At 44.8% G+C, this 14,739-nt stretch overlaps 1 protein-coding gene across 1 annotated transcript in view; it reads right to left on the bottom strand.

The window, feature by feature from the left end:
* The window catches only part of nipbla (NIPBL cohesin loading factor a), a 46,832-nt gene extending 32,340 nt beyond the window's left edge, over positions 1-14,492 (bottom strand). Inside the window, exons 1-22 of the mRNA XM_055918692.1 lie at positions 14,121-14,492; positions 11,902-11,966; positions 11,611-11,759; positions 11,301-11,466; positions 11,079-11,179; positions 10,196-10,310; positions 9,840-9,994; positions 9,506-9,633; positions 9,225-9,315; positions 8,582-9,043; positions 7,187-8,176; positions 6,801-6,971; positions 6,500-6,682; positions 3,603-3,674; positions 3,415-3,504; positions 3,196-3,296; positions 3,006-3,092; positions 2,625-2,853; positions 2,181-2,332; positions 1,830-1,910; positions 1,350-1,450; positions 903-1,035 (exon numbers count right to left, since the gene is read on the bottom strand). Of these exons, the coding sequence (XP_055774667.1) occupies positions 903-1,035; positions 1,350-1,450; positions 1,830-1,910; positions 2,181-2,332; positions 2,625-2,853; positions 3,006-3,092; positions 3,196-3,296; positions 3,415-3,504; positions 3,603-3,674; positions 6,500-6,682; positions 6,801-6,971; positions 7,187-8,176; positions 8,582-9,043; positions 9,225-9,315; positions 9,506-9,633; positions 9,840-9,994; positions 10,196-10,310; positions 11,079-11,179; positions 11,301-11,466; positions 11,611-11,674 (3,672 nt within the window). The 5' untranslated portion in view covers positions 11,675-11,759; positions 11,902-11,966; positions 14,121-14,492. The remainder of the gene's footprint in view (positions 1-902; positions 1,036-1,349; positions 1,451-1,829; positions 1,911-2,180; positions 2,333-2,624; positions 2,854-3,005; positions 3,093-3,195; positions 3,297-3,414; positions 3,505-3,602; positions 3,675-6,499; positions 6,683-6,800; positions 6,972-7,186; positions 8,177-8,581; positions 9,044-9,224; positions 9,316-9,505; positions 9,634-9,839; positions 9,995-10,195; positions 10,311-11,078; positions 11,180-11,300; positions 11,467-11,610; positions 11,760-11,901; positions 11,967-14,120) is intronic.
* Positions 14,493-14,739: the final 247 nt, after the last annotated feature.

The raw sequence follows: 14,739 nt of genomic DNA, 5'->3' as shown, positions 1-14,739 counted from the left end.
TCACACCTGCCTGCTGCCATTCCTGAGCAAGCTCTGTACTGGTGGTGCCCCGATCCCGCAGCTGAATCAACTTTAGGAGACGGTCCTCGACTTTCTTGGGCGCCCTGAAGCCTTCTTCACAACAATTGAACCGGTCTTCTTGAAGTTCTTGATGATCCGATAAATGGTTGATTTAGGTGCAATATTACTGGCAGCAATATCCTTGCCTGTGAAGCCCTTTTTGTGCAAAGCAATGATAACGGCACGTGTTTCCTTGCAGGTAACCATGATTGACAGGGGAAGAACAATGATTCCAAGCACCACCCTCCTTTTGAAGCTTCCAGTCTTTTATTCGAACTCAATTATCATGACTGAGTGATCTCCAGCCTTGTCCTCGTCAACACTCACACCAGTGTTAACGAGAGAATCACTGACATGTCAGCTGGTCCTTTTGTGGCAGGGCTGAAATGCAGTGGAAATGTTTTTTGGGATTCAGTTCATTTGCATGGCAAAGAGGGATTTTGCAATTAATTGCAATTTATCTGATCACTCTTCATAACATTCTGGAGTATATGCAAATTGCCATCATACAAATTGAGGCAGCAGACTTTGTGAAAATGTATATTTGTGTCATTTTCAAAACTTTTGGCCACGACTGTACACCTTCCACAAAGCCTAGTTGGACATCGGTGGCGCCATTGAATTGGGCCCTCTTTCTAACTCTATGGTATTACATTTGGGGCTGTGTGTTTTGGTGCATTCAAGACAACCCCGAAAAGAAAAAGAGAAAAAAAACAATCATACAACTCGGAAATCCAAGTCAGAAACTCAAGCATCATCCTAGACCTTCAACTTCGCTTGTTTTATCCCGAGTTTACAGTGATTACACCATGATTACATGATTACACCATTTCTCTGCGTACCTTGCTGTTGTACTCGTCCTCCATGGCATCGCGGTCGTTTGGGAGGTGTACCACGCACTGAATGAGCTGTAGCACCAGGGCTGTAACCATTTGGATGTACATGGGCTCGCCGTCCCTGTCGCTGCTGTTCAGCCTGCCCAAACAACCAACAGCGTTTCAGAGTTATTAGTTGATTTACTCCCTTTATTTAACCAGGGGGTGTATTAGTCTGTGCACACCGTAGCAAAACGCTTTGCAACGGAAAAAGAAATGTGTGTTTCTTATGAGTTCAGGTATGCCCCGCCCCGTCCCGTTCATTTCCTAGTGAATACACCCCAAGTCTTTCAAGACAAATTCCCTTTAACTGCAACGGTGAGTTTTGACACAGTGGGGAAATGTTTATATGACATGATTTTGTAGCACCTCTCCTTCCTATGTTATACGGGCTTGGTTATGGTTCTATTTTACCTGAAGTTGCGGAGACTGCGTTTGCTGGTGGGCAGTCTGGCCAGAGATGTGAAGATCTCTTCCAGAATCAGCTGCCTGTGCTTCTCATAGCGGGAGAACACCTAGCCACGGACACAAGGTTAAGGTCAATCTAACACAGCGTTTCCCAAACTTGGTCCTCTGGATTCCAAGTGGTGCACGTTTAGTTTTTTTGCCCTAACACTACACAGCTGATTCAAATGATCAAAGCTTGATGATTAGTTCACTTGAATCAGCTGTGTAGTGCTAGGGCCAAAAAACTAAATGTGCACCCCTTTGAGTCCCGAGGACAGAGTTTGGGAAACCCGGATCTAACACTTTATTTGAATAAATCATGCTTTTAGCCACCTACAAAATGACATTTTGAGTGAAATGACCTGCTAGAATTTACAGCTCACACCGATGCGACCTATAAAACAAATATAAAATTCTCACTCTGGGGCCTTGGAAGGGAACACTTACCGCTGTCACCAGCTTGATGGAACACAGCTGCAGCTCACTGACACTCTCCACAAAGAAAGGGGTGATGCCCATTGAGGAGATCTATCACAGGGAAAGAGAGAGAGGGAAAGAGCGAGAGGGAAAGCGCGAGAAGACAGCAGGGAGAGAGAGAGAAGACAGCAGGGAGAGAGAGAGAAGACAGCAGGGAGAGAGAGAGAAGACAGCAGGGAGAGAGAGAGAAGACAGCAGGGAGAGAGAGAAATAAAAAGAATAGACGATTATTGCTGAGGTCCTGTCTTAATGTGGGTTACGGATTAATGCAATGATCCAAACATCAGAGGCAGGTTTGAGGAAAGAGGGAGAACTGGCTACCTGGAGGATGGTGGTGTCGGTGAGCAGCTGAATCTCCAGCAGCTCAGAGATGTTGCTGACCATGTCACACACCTTGTTGTACAGCATGACAATGACCCGCTGCTTGTGGGTGGAGCACTTGGCCCGCTTGGCTTTGGAGCTCAGCAGGCCACCTGTTGCAGGGGACGAGAGAGTGATGCGCTGCCGTCTTGAACAAATTGCATCTCAAAAATAGACACTTTTTTCATTCTTATTTTCATGTGTTCATCTTCTGGTGTTCGAAAATCAAATGGAAAACAATTCCATTCAATGTGACCCACAGTCTGATTGTAAACAGCAGAACACATTCTCTACGAATACGTAGTTGTCACAAGACAGGCATAATGGCTGAGGAAATTGGTGAGGGCGTTTCAGACGAAAGCGCGTGTGTGTGTGTGGTTATAAGGGGTTACAAAGCTAGCTGACCTCCGTGAGGGTCCACCCTGTAGACAGGGTCGTACTGGGGGTAGAGGGTGTTCTGCAGGTGGAACTTGGTGTACTGGAGAACCCTCTCGATCACGTCCTCCATGTATACCGCCTTGGGCATGTGGGCGGACGTCATGATGTTGAGGGCCGTCAGACAGGCGTCGGCCGATTTGGTCACGCGCTCCATAATGAGGTCTCGCCACAGCTTCTCCTCATCTTCGTCGTTGTCCTGCGTGTGTGTGTGTCATCAAAGAAGGGGTGGGAGACAGGAGCAGAGTTCAGCCGATCAAACAAAATGCTTACGGAGTATAGGCTTATCGGTAGTGGGGAACAAGTGATCCCCAAAGTTGTAATGTATTAGTGTGGGAAGAAGACACTCACGTGGCTCATGAGTGTCGAGAGCCTGGCCCCATCCTGGATATTTTTCTCCAGGATATTCAGTACCTTCACCAGCTTATCCGACGGCATCTGTGAATCAATCGATTTCAAGGAAGAGATCCAAGGAAGTGAGATACATTTGAAAGGTATTCGAACAGGGCCATGACATCAAGAACAAGTGGAAAAGGCCTACCCTGCAGGTGATACCCATGGCCTTGATCTTGGCCGACTCGCTGCCCAGCTCGTTCAACTGCTGTTTACCCAGCAGCAGCTCCTGTGGGATCTCATCGTCGTCTATTAATTAAGGATCAGAGAGAGGAGGGTTTCAAATATATAGGGCTCTACAAGGGAACTGGCTAGAGGACAATAAGTTAGATTAACAACAGAGAAACCGTAGAGAGATCTAACTTACCCATCTGCGTGAAGTCCACATCCTCCAGATTCTCTAGAATGTTGTCAACGCTGGAGGAGAATCTTTTGAATGTGGACGAGTCCATCAGTTCTAAAAGGCAGAAAGTCAACGTCATCGGTCATCATAATTCATCGTTGTATAGCAACATGATAGTTTGCAATCAAAATGGTAAACCAATGAACAGCTACCCTGGTGAGTGAGCTTGGGCTCATAGGCTTTCCTCTTTTTCTGAATCTCTTTTTTCTTCATCTGCCTGGCAACTGAAAGAGATAGAAAGAGCATCATTTCATTTCAAACAATATTACATGAATCAAAAGTCCCTTAACCATGTTAATGCTCTGACCACAACAGAAACATGCAGAAACAACCAATTCCTATGATTAACAATGTTAAATAACACAAATATGAGCAAACAATATTTGTGAACAAAGGTTGCATTTCGTCGTTATAATAAGATAGGAAGCAATGTGTGAAATTCGCTGTGGAGCTCAAGTGAAATCACAAACCCACAATGCAATGCTCTCTCTCTGGACAGGGCCACGGGTGCCTAGACTGCAGCTTGCTGATAGCTAGGTAACGTTATTGTCAGCGTCCAAATGTTGAACAATCTTTTTCCAAGTCATGTCTTTCGATTTTTTTTGGAATGATGTTCACTGAAGCACACACCTACAAGTTTAAGCTTAGGCATAAATCTAGCTAGCTACAGTATCTAGCTATGTAGCTTACAGTTAGCACGTTGTCCCTTGATCAACCTAATGTAAGCATGAAATGTCTATAAGCTATTAAAATGTAGTTCATGTGTAATCAGTTCGACGCTAGAAGGACAGCTAGCTATATTTCACATTTCAATGAAATTGCGGGCGGGCTATAGGCAGTAGATAGCTACCTACCTACCTACGGTTGGACTATGTGGCTTGCTAGCGACTATGTGGCAAATTAGCACAAGCCAAGCACTGTTCTAAACAGCTGCCTGTCTGGAGAACAAGGAGGAACATAGATAGTAGTGGTGTGCCAAGTACTCAGACAAAACGAGTATCATAAGGAACATTTTCCAAAAACGATTATGACATGTATTTTTTTATTTTTTATTATCTGTCACCGGGAAAAATACATTTTCAGCTGCCAGCGCACATCTCTTTCACTCAATGTGAAATTCTGTGTGCTCCAAACAGCTATTGGCTAGTTCTTCCGTCTGTAATGAAACAGACGGGGGCATCGGTTGAGCCTGCTGCAACGATTGGATTAGAACAAGTAACTCTCCCTCTGATCACACGCACAGACACCCGTCTCATGGCACAAGTCACCCCTTCTCCAAACATTGTGTATGAATCAGAATCCGTGGCTTGTTATTGTTGTTCAACATATTAAAGTCGACAGGAAATAACTGAGGCCATATGGTTGTTTTGGTCTACTTGGTGTTGTTTAGTAGGCCCTAGGCTACTTTGTCTGTCCGTAAAATTATTCCATTGTGGACGACGTCTGTTATGTTGTGATCCAAGCCCATGCTTGTTTCCTATTATTATTTATTCTCAACCAGGCACGTTTACCGAGCGACAGATCATTAGAAAATAAAATGACTAAAATATATATATATATATGGGGCAAGAGAATTAGCCTACCTATCTAAATCTGTCTAGAATAAATGCAGTCTGTAATAGCCAGCCATGCATTAGCCTATTTATTAGCCTTTAGTATATCACTGATAATGGAATAGGACTAGGTCAATAAATCATACGCATTGTCATCTTTCAGGGCCGTTTACCTTTGAACAATGTGTGAATGAGTGAAGGAACATAACGATGTGCTCCGAGATGCACTCTGAGTGATAGAGCAGCAATGAAGGAACATTACGATGCACTCTGAGTGATAGAGCCATAATGTGCACTTGAGAGATTGGCTTTACCGACATTTAAAGCACACTTCTGGGTTTTCCGATCACAAGTAAATCCGATTACGAGTATCAAGTGTGATAAAACAGATACAATTTCAACAAGACAAGAATGCCGAGATAGCCAGTGGTGTAAAGTACTTAAGTAAAAATACTTTAAAGTACTACTTAAGTCTCCTGAGTGGCACAGTGGTCTCAGGCACAGCATCTCCGTACGGGAGTTGCAGCAATGGGACAGGACTAACTACCAATTGGATACCATGAAATTGGGGAGAAAAAGTGGTAAAAAAACAAAACATCTAAAAATCTATTTTTATTTTTAAAGTTAAGTAGTTTAGGGTATTTGTACGTGGCTATTTATATTTTTGACACCACTACATTCCAAAATAAAAAATATGTACTTTTAACTCCGTACATTTTCCCTGACACCCAACAGTACTTGTTACATTTCGAATGCTTAACAGAACAGGAAAATGGCCCAATTCATACACAGAGAAAGTCCCTGGTCATCCCTACTGCCTCTGATCTGACTAAAACACAAGTGCTTCGTTTGTAGATGGTGTCTGAGTTTTGGAGTGTGCCACTGGCTATCTGTAAATACATTTTTTTTTTTTTAAACAAGCAAATCGTGCCATCTGGTTTGCTTAATATAAGGAATATGAAATGATTTTGACTTTTACTTTTGATACTTAAGTATATTTAAAACCCAAATACTTTTAAACATTTACTGGGTAACTTTCACTGAAGTTATTTTCTACTCACATATCTTTCCTTTTACTCAAGTATGACAATTGGGTACTTTTTCCACTACTGCAGATAGCTACTTCAAACAAAGATATTATGCCATCTACTGGCTGTGTGTAATGCAGTCCAACTTGCTAACTAGCTAAAAGTGCTTGACTGGTGATAGCATCGTCGCTAGCTAGTTTGCCATCCGAAGCAGGTAGCTGGGGATTGTCTTAGCTACCTAGCTACAGTGAATCCAGCTAGCTAGATAGACAAAGCTTTGCCTATTCCTCTCTGCCCCAGCTCACTCCTTTCGCAGTGTGTCATCATAAGCAACTTCGCAGTGCATGATGGGAGATTACAGCTCCTACTGTATTCCACAAGCGTATGGGGCAGTCTATTTAAGAATTACAAATAGCTAAACTGGCAGTCATAAGTCAGTCAATGCAGGTTAGAGGGAGGGAAACTCACTGTCACTCATGCTGGGTGGGGGCGACTCCTCATCAGAAGAGTCACGGTAGCAACTGCCTGAGCCTCTACGTCCCTCTTGGAACCCCTTACTCCGCCTATGCTCCCCAGAGCCCCTCCTCTCCCGCTCCGGCTCATACTCCCAGGCCTTGTCCCCCCGGTTCTTCCTCTGGCGCTTCCTGGCAGCTGTGGAAAGACACACACACTCAACTCAGCACGGAGTCACTACGGACTATTCTATACATGGTGTTGTTGACTGAGAACCCTGACAGACTGGACTGCATATTGTCTATAGTTTACTCACATTCCCCGTTGGAATCGTCGTCTGAGTCGACCTCTGTGTACTTGGGCTTCTCTTTGACCGTACTCCGCTTACGCTTGTTCATCTTCACCCTCTCGCACAGCGGCATGGTGGACTCCATCTCCGCCAACAGTTCAGGAGGAAGCTCTTCCAGCACAGACTGGTCTAGTCCACCTACAGGAAGACAGTGTCATAGGGTCTTATTGAAGAAGAGGCTGGCAGGGGACAAGCTATAGCCCGTCGACATGTGAGTAATTCATTGAATAACCTCAAAACAAAGTCCGAATTCCTTTATACAGTAGATGAGTTGACTACAGATTATTATTCACCAAATATTCAAACATGGTGATCACATTGAGAGAATGAGAGGACAACTGCAGCCATCTTACCTTTGCCTGACTTTCCTGAGAGGAGCCTGTTCTTGCCAGACTTGGAGCCGTGACGATCCTTAACCCTGATGATCCTCTGCACCTCATCAAAAGAGAGCTTCTGCAGCACCACGACAGGCTTGGGCCTCTTACTTATGTGGTCCACTAGCCCCCGAACCCCCAGCCGCTCCAGCTTGACCCGGGGCTGGCCCCAGCCTTCTGCCACGTCCACAGCTCCGCCGTCCCGCTTCATCTTGGGGATCACAAAGTTCTTCAGACCCCCAGACCCTTGCCCCCCCAGCAGGTAGGCAGGGAACTCTCCTGACTTGCTCTCAGGCTGTAGTTGTTTGTGTCCATCTGGGCGGTTTCTGGCCGTCTCTCCTCCGCTGGGGGACCTGAAGCCGGGTCTGTCGCTGCGAGGCCGCCCACTGGGGTCAAAGCCACCCCCACGGCCCTCCTGTTTGACCCTGGGGCTGTCCGGCCGGTAGCGCTCCTCTGGCGAGCGCCTGTCTTCATTCCTGTGCCGCCTCTCCCGATCTCTGTCCCGCCCGTGCTCTCTGCTCGATGACTTAGGTGTGTCAGGGCGCCGGTCTTGCTTTCCGTCATGCCGGTGCCTGGAAGGCTCACGGTGGTTGTCGTGTTTGTCCATGCTGTTCTTGATGACCTCGGGTCGATCGTCGGCTTTGAGCCGGAGCACCCCGGCCGTATCGGATCCCTCGGCTGCAGGGCCCTCGGCAGGCTCCTCGGGCCAGCGTTGCGCCTCCAGGGCTGGGATGGGCGCAGCCATGCAAGGGTCAAGCTGGCCGTCGGCCCGGCCCGCCTGTTGAAGGTCGATGCTGACCATGAGGGCTGGTCTGCTAGCTCCGTTTCCTGCCGCTGTAGCCTCCTGTGGGATCAGTTTGCCTGCATTTCCCCCTCCTCCGCTGCCTGGCGCACCGGTGGTGCCTGCGGTGCCCCCTGCTCCAGGCTCCAGTGGAAACGAGTCTTGCTTTCGCTTCTTCAGGGGCTTGTCTGGAAAGGAACAATCACAGGCACACAACTCCATTAAACTACAACAGCCCCAGAAGTACAACAGTCAGAAATAAATGGAGAAATGAGCATGAAATCAGATGAATAGCACTGAAGCAAATCTACGAGACGAAGCCAACAAGAACAAATGATTTTCTTTGAAAAGACAAGTAGATGATGTTGGAATGCATTTGAAAACACTCAACTGACATATACACTCCCATGCATTTTAAGGTGCAAGAGCTCCTTTTAGAGCTCTCTGAAAGCTATAAGATGTACAATTACTCTATAGAAGTAAAGAAATGCAGATGTTCATTACTTTATAGACTGAGCACCAGCCAAACAGGGCCTAAATACAGGGGGGTGATTACCTTATGGGGTGGGGGGTTTTACTGGTAGTATACACACCTTTATCCTGCACCTCTTTGGAGCAGCGCTCCCTCTCACTGGCTGACTCACGCTCTATCCTCTCAATCTCCGCCAGGGCGTCCAGCTCCGCCTCATCAAAAGGCGATGAGAGAGGGCCCTCCTGCCCTTTAATAACCCCCACGTTCTGCAGCACAGGGACCTGCTGGTAGCCAAGCTCGCCCTCTAGGTCAGAGTTCTGATCCATCATGACTGGCAGCAGCTCACCAGAGTGGTCCTCCACCTCCTCCGACTTGACCCGTGACAGTGACAGCGTCAGCTTAGTGGTGTCCTTGGAGGGCGAGGTGACGATGTCGTACGCATCCTTGTCCTCTTTGCCCGCCAGCTTCTTCTTCTGCTGTTTCTTCCTCTGGTCGGGAGACTCCAGTAGCAAGTCCGGAGGGCCTTCCCGGGGAGACATGTACGGCGGAGGAGACTGAAGGATGAGTGGCGGCCTAGAGCCAGCTGAAAAGACAGATAAAAGTGATGCTCACATTTATGTAATTAAGTTTGAAATGAAGGTCACCACAATTATAAGAAACAGAAAAGGCATCAGTCATTGCAACCGAGAATCTGGAGGTGTGGTAAATAGCATGAAAAGGGAGTTGGACTGCCAAGGAAGGAGCTGGAGTCTGTCCTTGTGTACCTTTGGGTGTTCCTTCGTTTCCCACGGGTGAGCACCCAGGCTGAGGCGACCTCAGAGGGAACGAGGCGTTTCTCATGGAGGGGTCACTCTCCTACAGATGGAGACGGCAGAGTGAGTGACAGGGCATGGCTTCGTGAGAAAATCTGTATGAACGTTTTTTGTTTTTGTTTTGTGGGATATGAAAGCTCCCTCTAGCATTTAGTCAGAAATACAGGGTAACATAATGACCCCATTACTATCGATACTGGATCTAAGTCATGGTTTGGAAGTGCGGGCGGTACCTCGTTCCCCAGTCTGTGGACTATACTCATGTAGTCCTCCTGTCTGTCTGGATGGTGGTGGGCAGCGTTGGTCATCGGTCCCTTGTTCTCATGGATGTTCCTCATGCCCCCAGGGACCATGGGGCTGGCTACAGACAGTACACAAGTGACAGTTCAAATCACTCAATCGTGTCGCTATGATGGAATTACGTTCAAATTAACGCTTTTTGAGTCTTTGCTCGTGTATCAATTATCATGTGCATTTATTGTGGCTTACAGTCACAGTTACTAACAGTACACAATCAAATGTCTGAACAACAGTGTATTATCACACCCCAACACACACGAGGCTTACCTTGCTGTATCTGTTGGTGCTGATTGTAGCTGGGCGGGTGAGGGTACTGCATGAACCCAGCTGGGCTCTGGGGAGTGTACGGGCTGGGCACAGGGCTGTTCTGCTGGGGGATGAACCGACTCCCTGAGCTCGACTGTGGGGAGACAAATCCCCGGCTGCCATGGGAGACAGAAGATCAGGAGACCAGGATCAGATGGTGTGCCAGTGTTTTTTTCACTAGCTATGTGAAATTCACTAGCTATGTGAAGACAACCTAAAACGTGTCAAACATCAGATTCTATTGAATGTAATTTGCTAGGATACATCAGAGGTCTGTGGCATGGTGGGGGAAAACCATGGCTAGAAACATCACTCACCTGGATGGATTAGGAGACATTGAAGCCTGCTGAAAGTTTGCTGACTGGGCTGGGCTGCCATGCATGGAATTCTGTATTGGTTTGTACTGTTGCACCATCGGCTGCTGCATGACATCTAAACAAAAAGGACAACAAATAAACCCAAATAAATTGTTAAGACACTAGTTAATTTGAGACAATATTAGTACCCAAGTAACTTGAACTAATAGTTCAATGGTCCAGTTTTGGGTATAAAACACAAATTGGTAGTAAAGATAAGGAACATTTCTACACCCAGTTCCTCTTACAGATTGGTAAATGCAGTGTCGACAACCAGCAGCTACTAAGGGTGAGTTTGAATAGTAAATCAAAAAGGTGCACTACGCAGAATTCACTCTGCCTTTTCCTGGTTCCTAAAATTCAAAATAGTTCACCTAATTTCAGTTAATGTGACCAAACTATCAAGTATAGTGTAGAGAAACACTATCATCTAAACCACTAAAATGTATTTTCCATAAACAAAAAATGTATTTTCAGCTGTTTGAAGCTGGTGTACAAAACAAAGTATGAGGTAAAACTGAAATTTAAAAACGCAAAGCATAGAAATAGCGCACATAGAACAGATCTACTGCTTCTTAGATTTGCTTTCAACGAGAATGACAGATCTATAACTCACATTTCTGTGAATTTGGTCAGACATATTGCAGCTTTAATCCATTAGTCAAATTAGCCTTTCACTTTAAGATTGAGGGCAAGGTTTTGCCTTCTTTCTCAACTGGCCTACCTGGTTAAATAAAGGTGAAACAAAATTTAAAAAAATAAAAAACTCAAATCCATATCTGTCTTCAGTTTGTTTGTTTTGTAAACAAATGTTACTCTAAAGTGCCCTTCAAAGTGTGTGTACTTTTCTCCCTGAAGATGCCGGGGTTCCTGGACAGCACCGTCTGCAGCAGCACCGGCACGTCGCCCTCTGGCTCATCACTTCCCAGGTTGTCCTTCAGCTCTCTGTGCGGGTAAGGCAGCAGGTCATGTCAAACGTGTGCTCACAGAAAGACAGACAGACAAGGCCATTGATGCAAAATATTTGTATCGTTGAACAATTAATGACTCGGGGTTGAATACTCACATGTGCTCTGTGGAAACCTGGTTAAGACCGTGGGCCAGCTGGGAGACCAGGTTCTCGTCCCGGCAGGCCAGCAGGCAGTTGACCTCCTCTGCGATCCTCCCATTGTAGAGCAGGCTTTTGGTGGTGGTGGCAGGGAGGGGAGAGGGCAGGGGTAGCTGATTCAACACTGCAACAGAGAAAGAAGAGGGACGCCGGTACATCAGAAACATATGTGTTTTATTGCGACAGTTCATCACATGATGTTACAGCTGTAAATGACAAATCTAGTGGTACATTCTGTGTGGAAGTGAAATAGAGCAGGAGGACTTACAGTCTGTAAGGCTAGCAATCCCAGCGAGAGTGGTGATGGGAACATGCGGCATATCCCCATTCATGCTGAAGGTGGGGGCGGGGCAGTGTGGCGATACACAGGTTGCTCAGCGTCACAGCCGCCAGACCAGTACTCACATCTCCTTTGTTCTGGAAGAGAAAAAGACGAGGGATTCACTGTAGGCTACTTCAAAACACAGGAGGGGCTGAAAAACATAATCATAAACCCAATACGAGAAATAGCCCATACGTGTGACTCCTAAACCGTATCAATGCAGTCCATTTGAAATACCTTTCTGTAGGGCACTGTTCTGTATGGATTGAAACCAAGGACATTTCAGGAAGAAGTCCACAAATCTGAGGGGGAAAAATGGCGTAACATTTTATTGAAAAATTCAGCTAAAAAATGATAATGATTTAAATGTAAAAGTGTCAACTAGCTCCTACTTGGCATGATGTTGCAGTTCATGTTAAAACCAATAGTGGAAAAACTTATATAAGTGTGGTGTTGGTGGGACATTTGGCTATGTTCTCTAATAAACTGCAGTCAGAGGTTACATTCTAATCACAACACATTGCCTTCTCATTATCAACAGAACAGCTCAATGAATGGCCCAATGTTAGCCCAGGTGTTGAGTCATACTGCCACCCACTCATCAAAGCATTCACAGCCCAGAGCTGAGAAACCCATCAGACCAAAACAATGGCCCAAAACAAATGCAACACAACATATGTCACTGATTTGTCTCTTACAAACAGACCATGCTAAATCTATTAAGCTTTTTCATACTTCGAAAAGTAGATCTGGAACTGAAGTAAAAGCATTTTACACTGCTGCTACTGGCCATTTATTATTTATGCAGTCACTTTACCCATACCTACATGTACAAATTACCTCGACTCCCACTGACACGAAGGTACCCCCTGTATATAGCCTCGTTGTTATGTAATTTTTTATTTATTTTTTTAACTTTAGTTTATTTAGTAAATATTTTCTTACCTATATTTCTTAAACTGCATTGTTGGTTAAGAGCTTGTAAGTAAGCATTTCACGGTAAGGTTGTATTCGGCACATGTGACAAATAACATTTGATCTACTTGAGTCCAGGATTGTGCTGAACTATCAAACTACCAATAAATGCCATGATTCATCAACTATAACTGTAGGAATCTCTCTGGGCTCCTCGGTTTAATTCAAAATATTATTAATTTGGTCCAACACTTTCTACAGGGATTTTGGATTTAGAAAGAATGTCTTCAAACTCTAAACTTGAAGTATTTATTCTAAGAAAATAATGTTTGGTGTAGCCTCAGAAGATACTGATGGATGATTTGACAGAAACAAATATATTTGTTAGTGTAATATTGAAATCACACAAAAAATAAACAATTTGACCCTAGCTTCCCTATACACACATACAGTGACAGTGGTCAGTAGCCTGCCATACTACTGACAGCTGGGAGACTGACAGGCCAGAGCACAAAGGAACAGATGCACAGTGATGACTTGGGGGGGGGGGGGGGTCATCGTCATCATCAATAATATTACGTGATCAACGCAATAGTGCTTGAAATTTTAAGGGGATTTTTTGTTATGCATTTAAACTAGAACAAAATCAGTGGTTATGTTTTTGCGCAATTTGTCATGTTTATGAACGATAGATTACTAGCTAACGGTACCGCGTTAGCTGATGTTCACCAAACTAATTTAATAGTAGCTAGCTAAGTGCCCACATGTCAAAGGTGAACTTTATAAAGGAGTAACGTTAGCTAACGTTACGTATTGAAAACATATGAGGTGGCTAAATAAAATCCTCAGTATATATTAAAATATTTTACGTTACCTTGCTAAGTTAACGTTCTGTTCTAACGCTAACCAACCCACACAATATTATCCAACTCAATGTTGTTGATATATCGTTAGCCAACTGTCTAGCTAGTTACTGTAATCAATTAAATAATCGAATTAGATTACGTTAGCCTAGCTAACTAGTTAGCTATTTATCCTTACTTGTGGCAGGTCGGATTAACGTTTGTTAGCTAGCTAGTTAGCAAACAGTCGTTGCTATTTTGATTAGCAGTTAGTTACTAACTACGTTGATCAACTACGCTAACTTTAGTTAACGTATCTAGTTAAACATAAAATCAGTAAAGTCCTTGCTAGCTAACTAGCTAGTTGGCTAACCATTTGGCCGTTGCGATGGCCTAGTATCTCGACATAGATCACTATTTTACCAGACAAGCGATTTTATAATTCGGGTATAACGTTAGCAAGATATTTAACTGCCTAGTACTCGGGCTCGAGGCCTACCTACTAAGCGAGCAAAACGTACAGTAGTAGCAAGCTAGGAAGCTGTAATGATAAACATGACGATGAGAGAAGCTAGCTAACGTTAACTGGATACGTCAGTTAGCTAGCTAGCGAACTCCGTGAACAAACAATGCGACTTTTGTTTTGAGAAATGGCTTATGAACATCAAACATTTATTCATAGTTTACATCTACACTTACCTTGTGATTTTAGCTACGCTAGATTGTCCTGGTCTGTGTCTCTCTAGCTCCCCCTTTCTTCTCTCTTGCTGCTCCTCCAACAGAACTCCGTTCTTGACTTGCCAGCTAACGTTAGCTGTCCAGCTAAACTAGCAGTCAACAATAATCTGGGTTGGGCAGATTCTTTCTTCTTCCGTCATACGCGGGTGAATGTTTGAACGGAAGTATATTGGGAAACATTCGTTCGGTGGAGTTTCTGTCGGTCTAAACCGACATGGATAAAACTGTGGCCAATTTCGCTTGTATGTGGGGGGAAAAAATATGACGATTGTTGCGGTGAGACTTCTCTCTTAGAACAAAATGCCGACCGGAAGTGCCGCCGTCGGAGTGACCTCCATCGGCGCCAAAACGAAATGCCAAGTTTGAAGGAATCACCACTGTGTGGCGCTAGACAAACAAACCTGAAACAAACCCGCAATCTATTTTAAATAACTGAACGTAAGTGTTTATAGATGACTATGGCACCGTTTGACAGCATGCCCCTGGCAGTCATCTACTAAACGCCCTGGAATGTGTCATTTCAGATCATCGCAAGATAAATGAGACAAGAAAAGCTAACGTTATGGGCAGGGATTTAAAA

This window comes from Salvelinus fontinalis, chromosome 4, assembly GCF_029448725.1.
Source record: "Salvelinus fontinalis isolate EN_2023a chromosome 4, ASM2944872v1, whole genome shotgun sequence".
NCBI classification, from domain to species: domain Eukaryota; kingdom Metazoa; phylum Chordata; class Actinopteri; order Salmoniformes; family Salmonidae; genus Salvelinus; species Salvelinus fontinalis.
The sequence above is the reverse complement of the archived record's forward strand: the minus strand, read 5'-3'. Positions and strand labels throughout refer to the sequence as shown.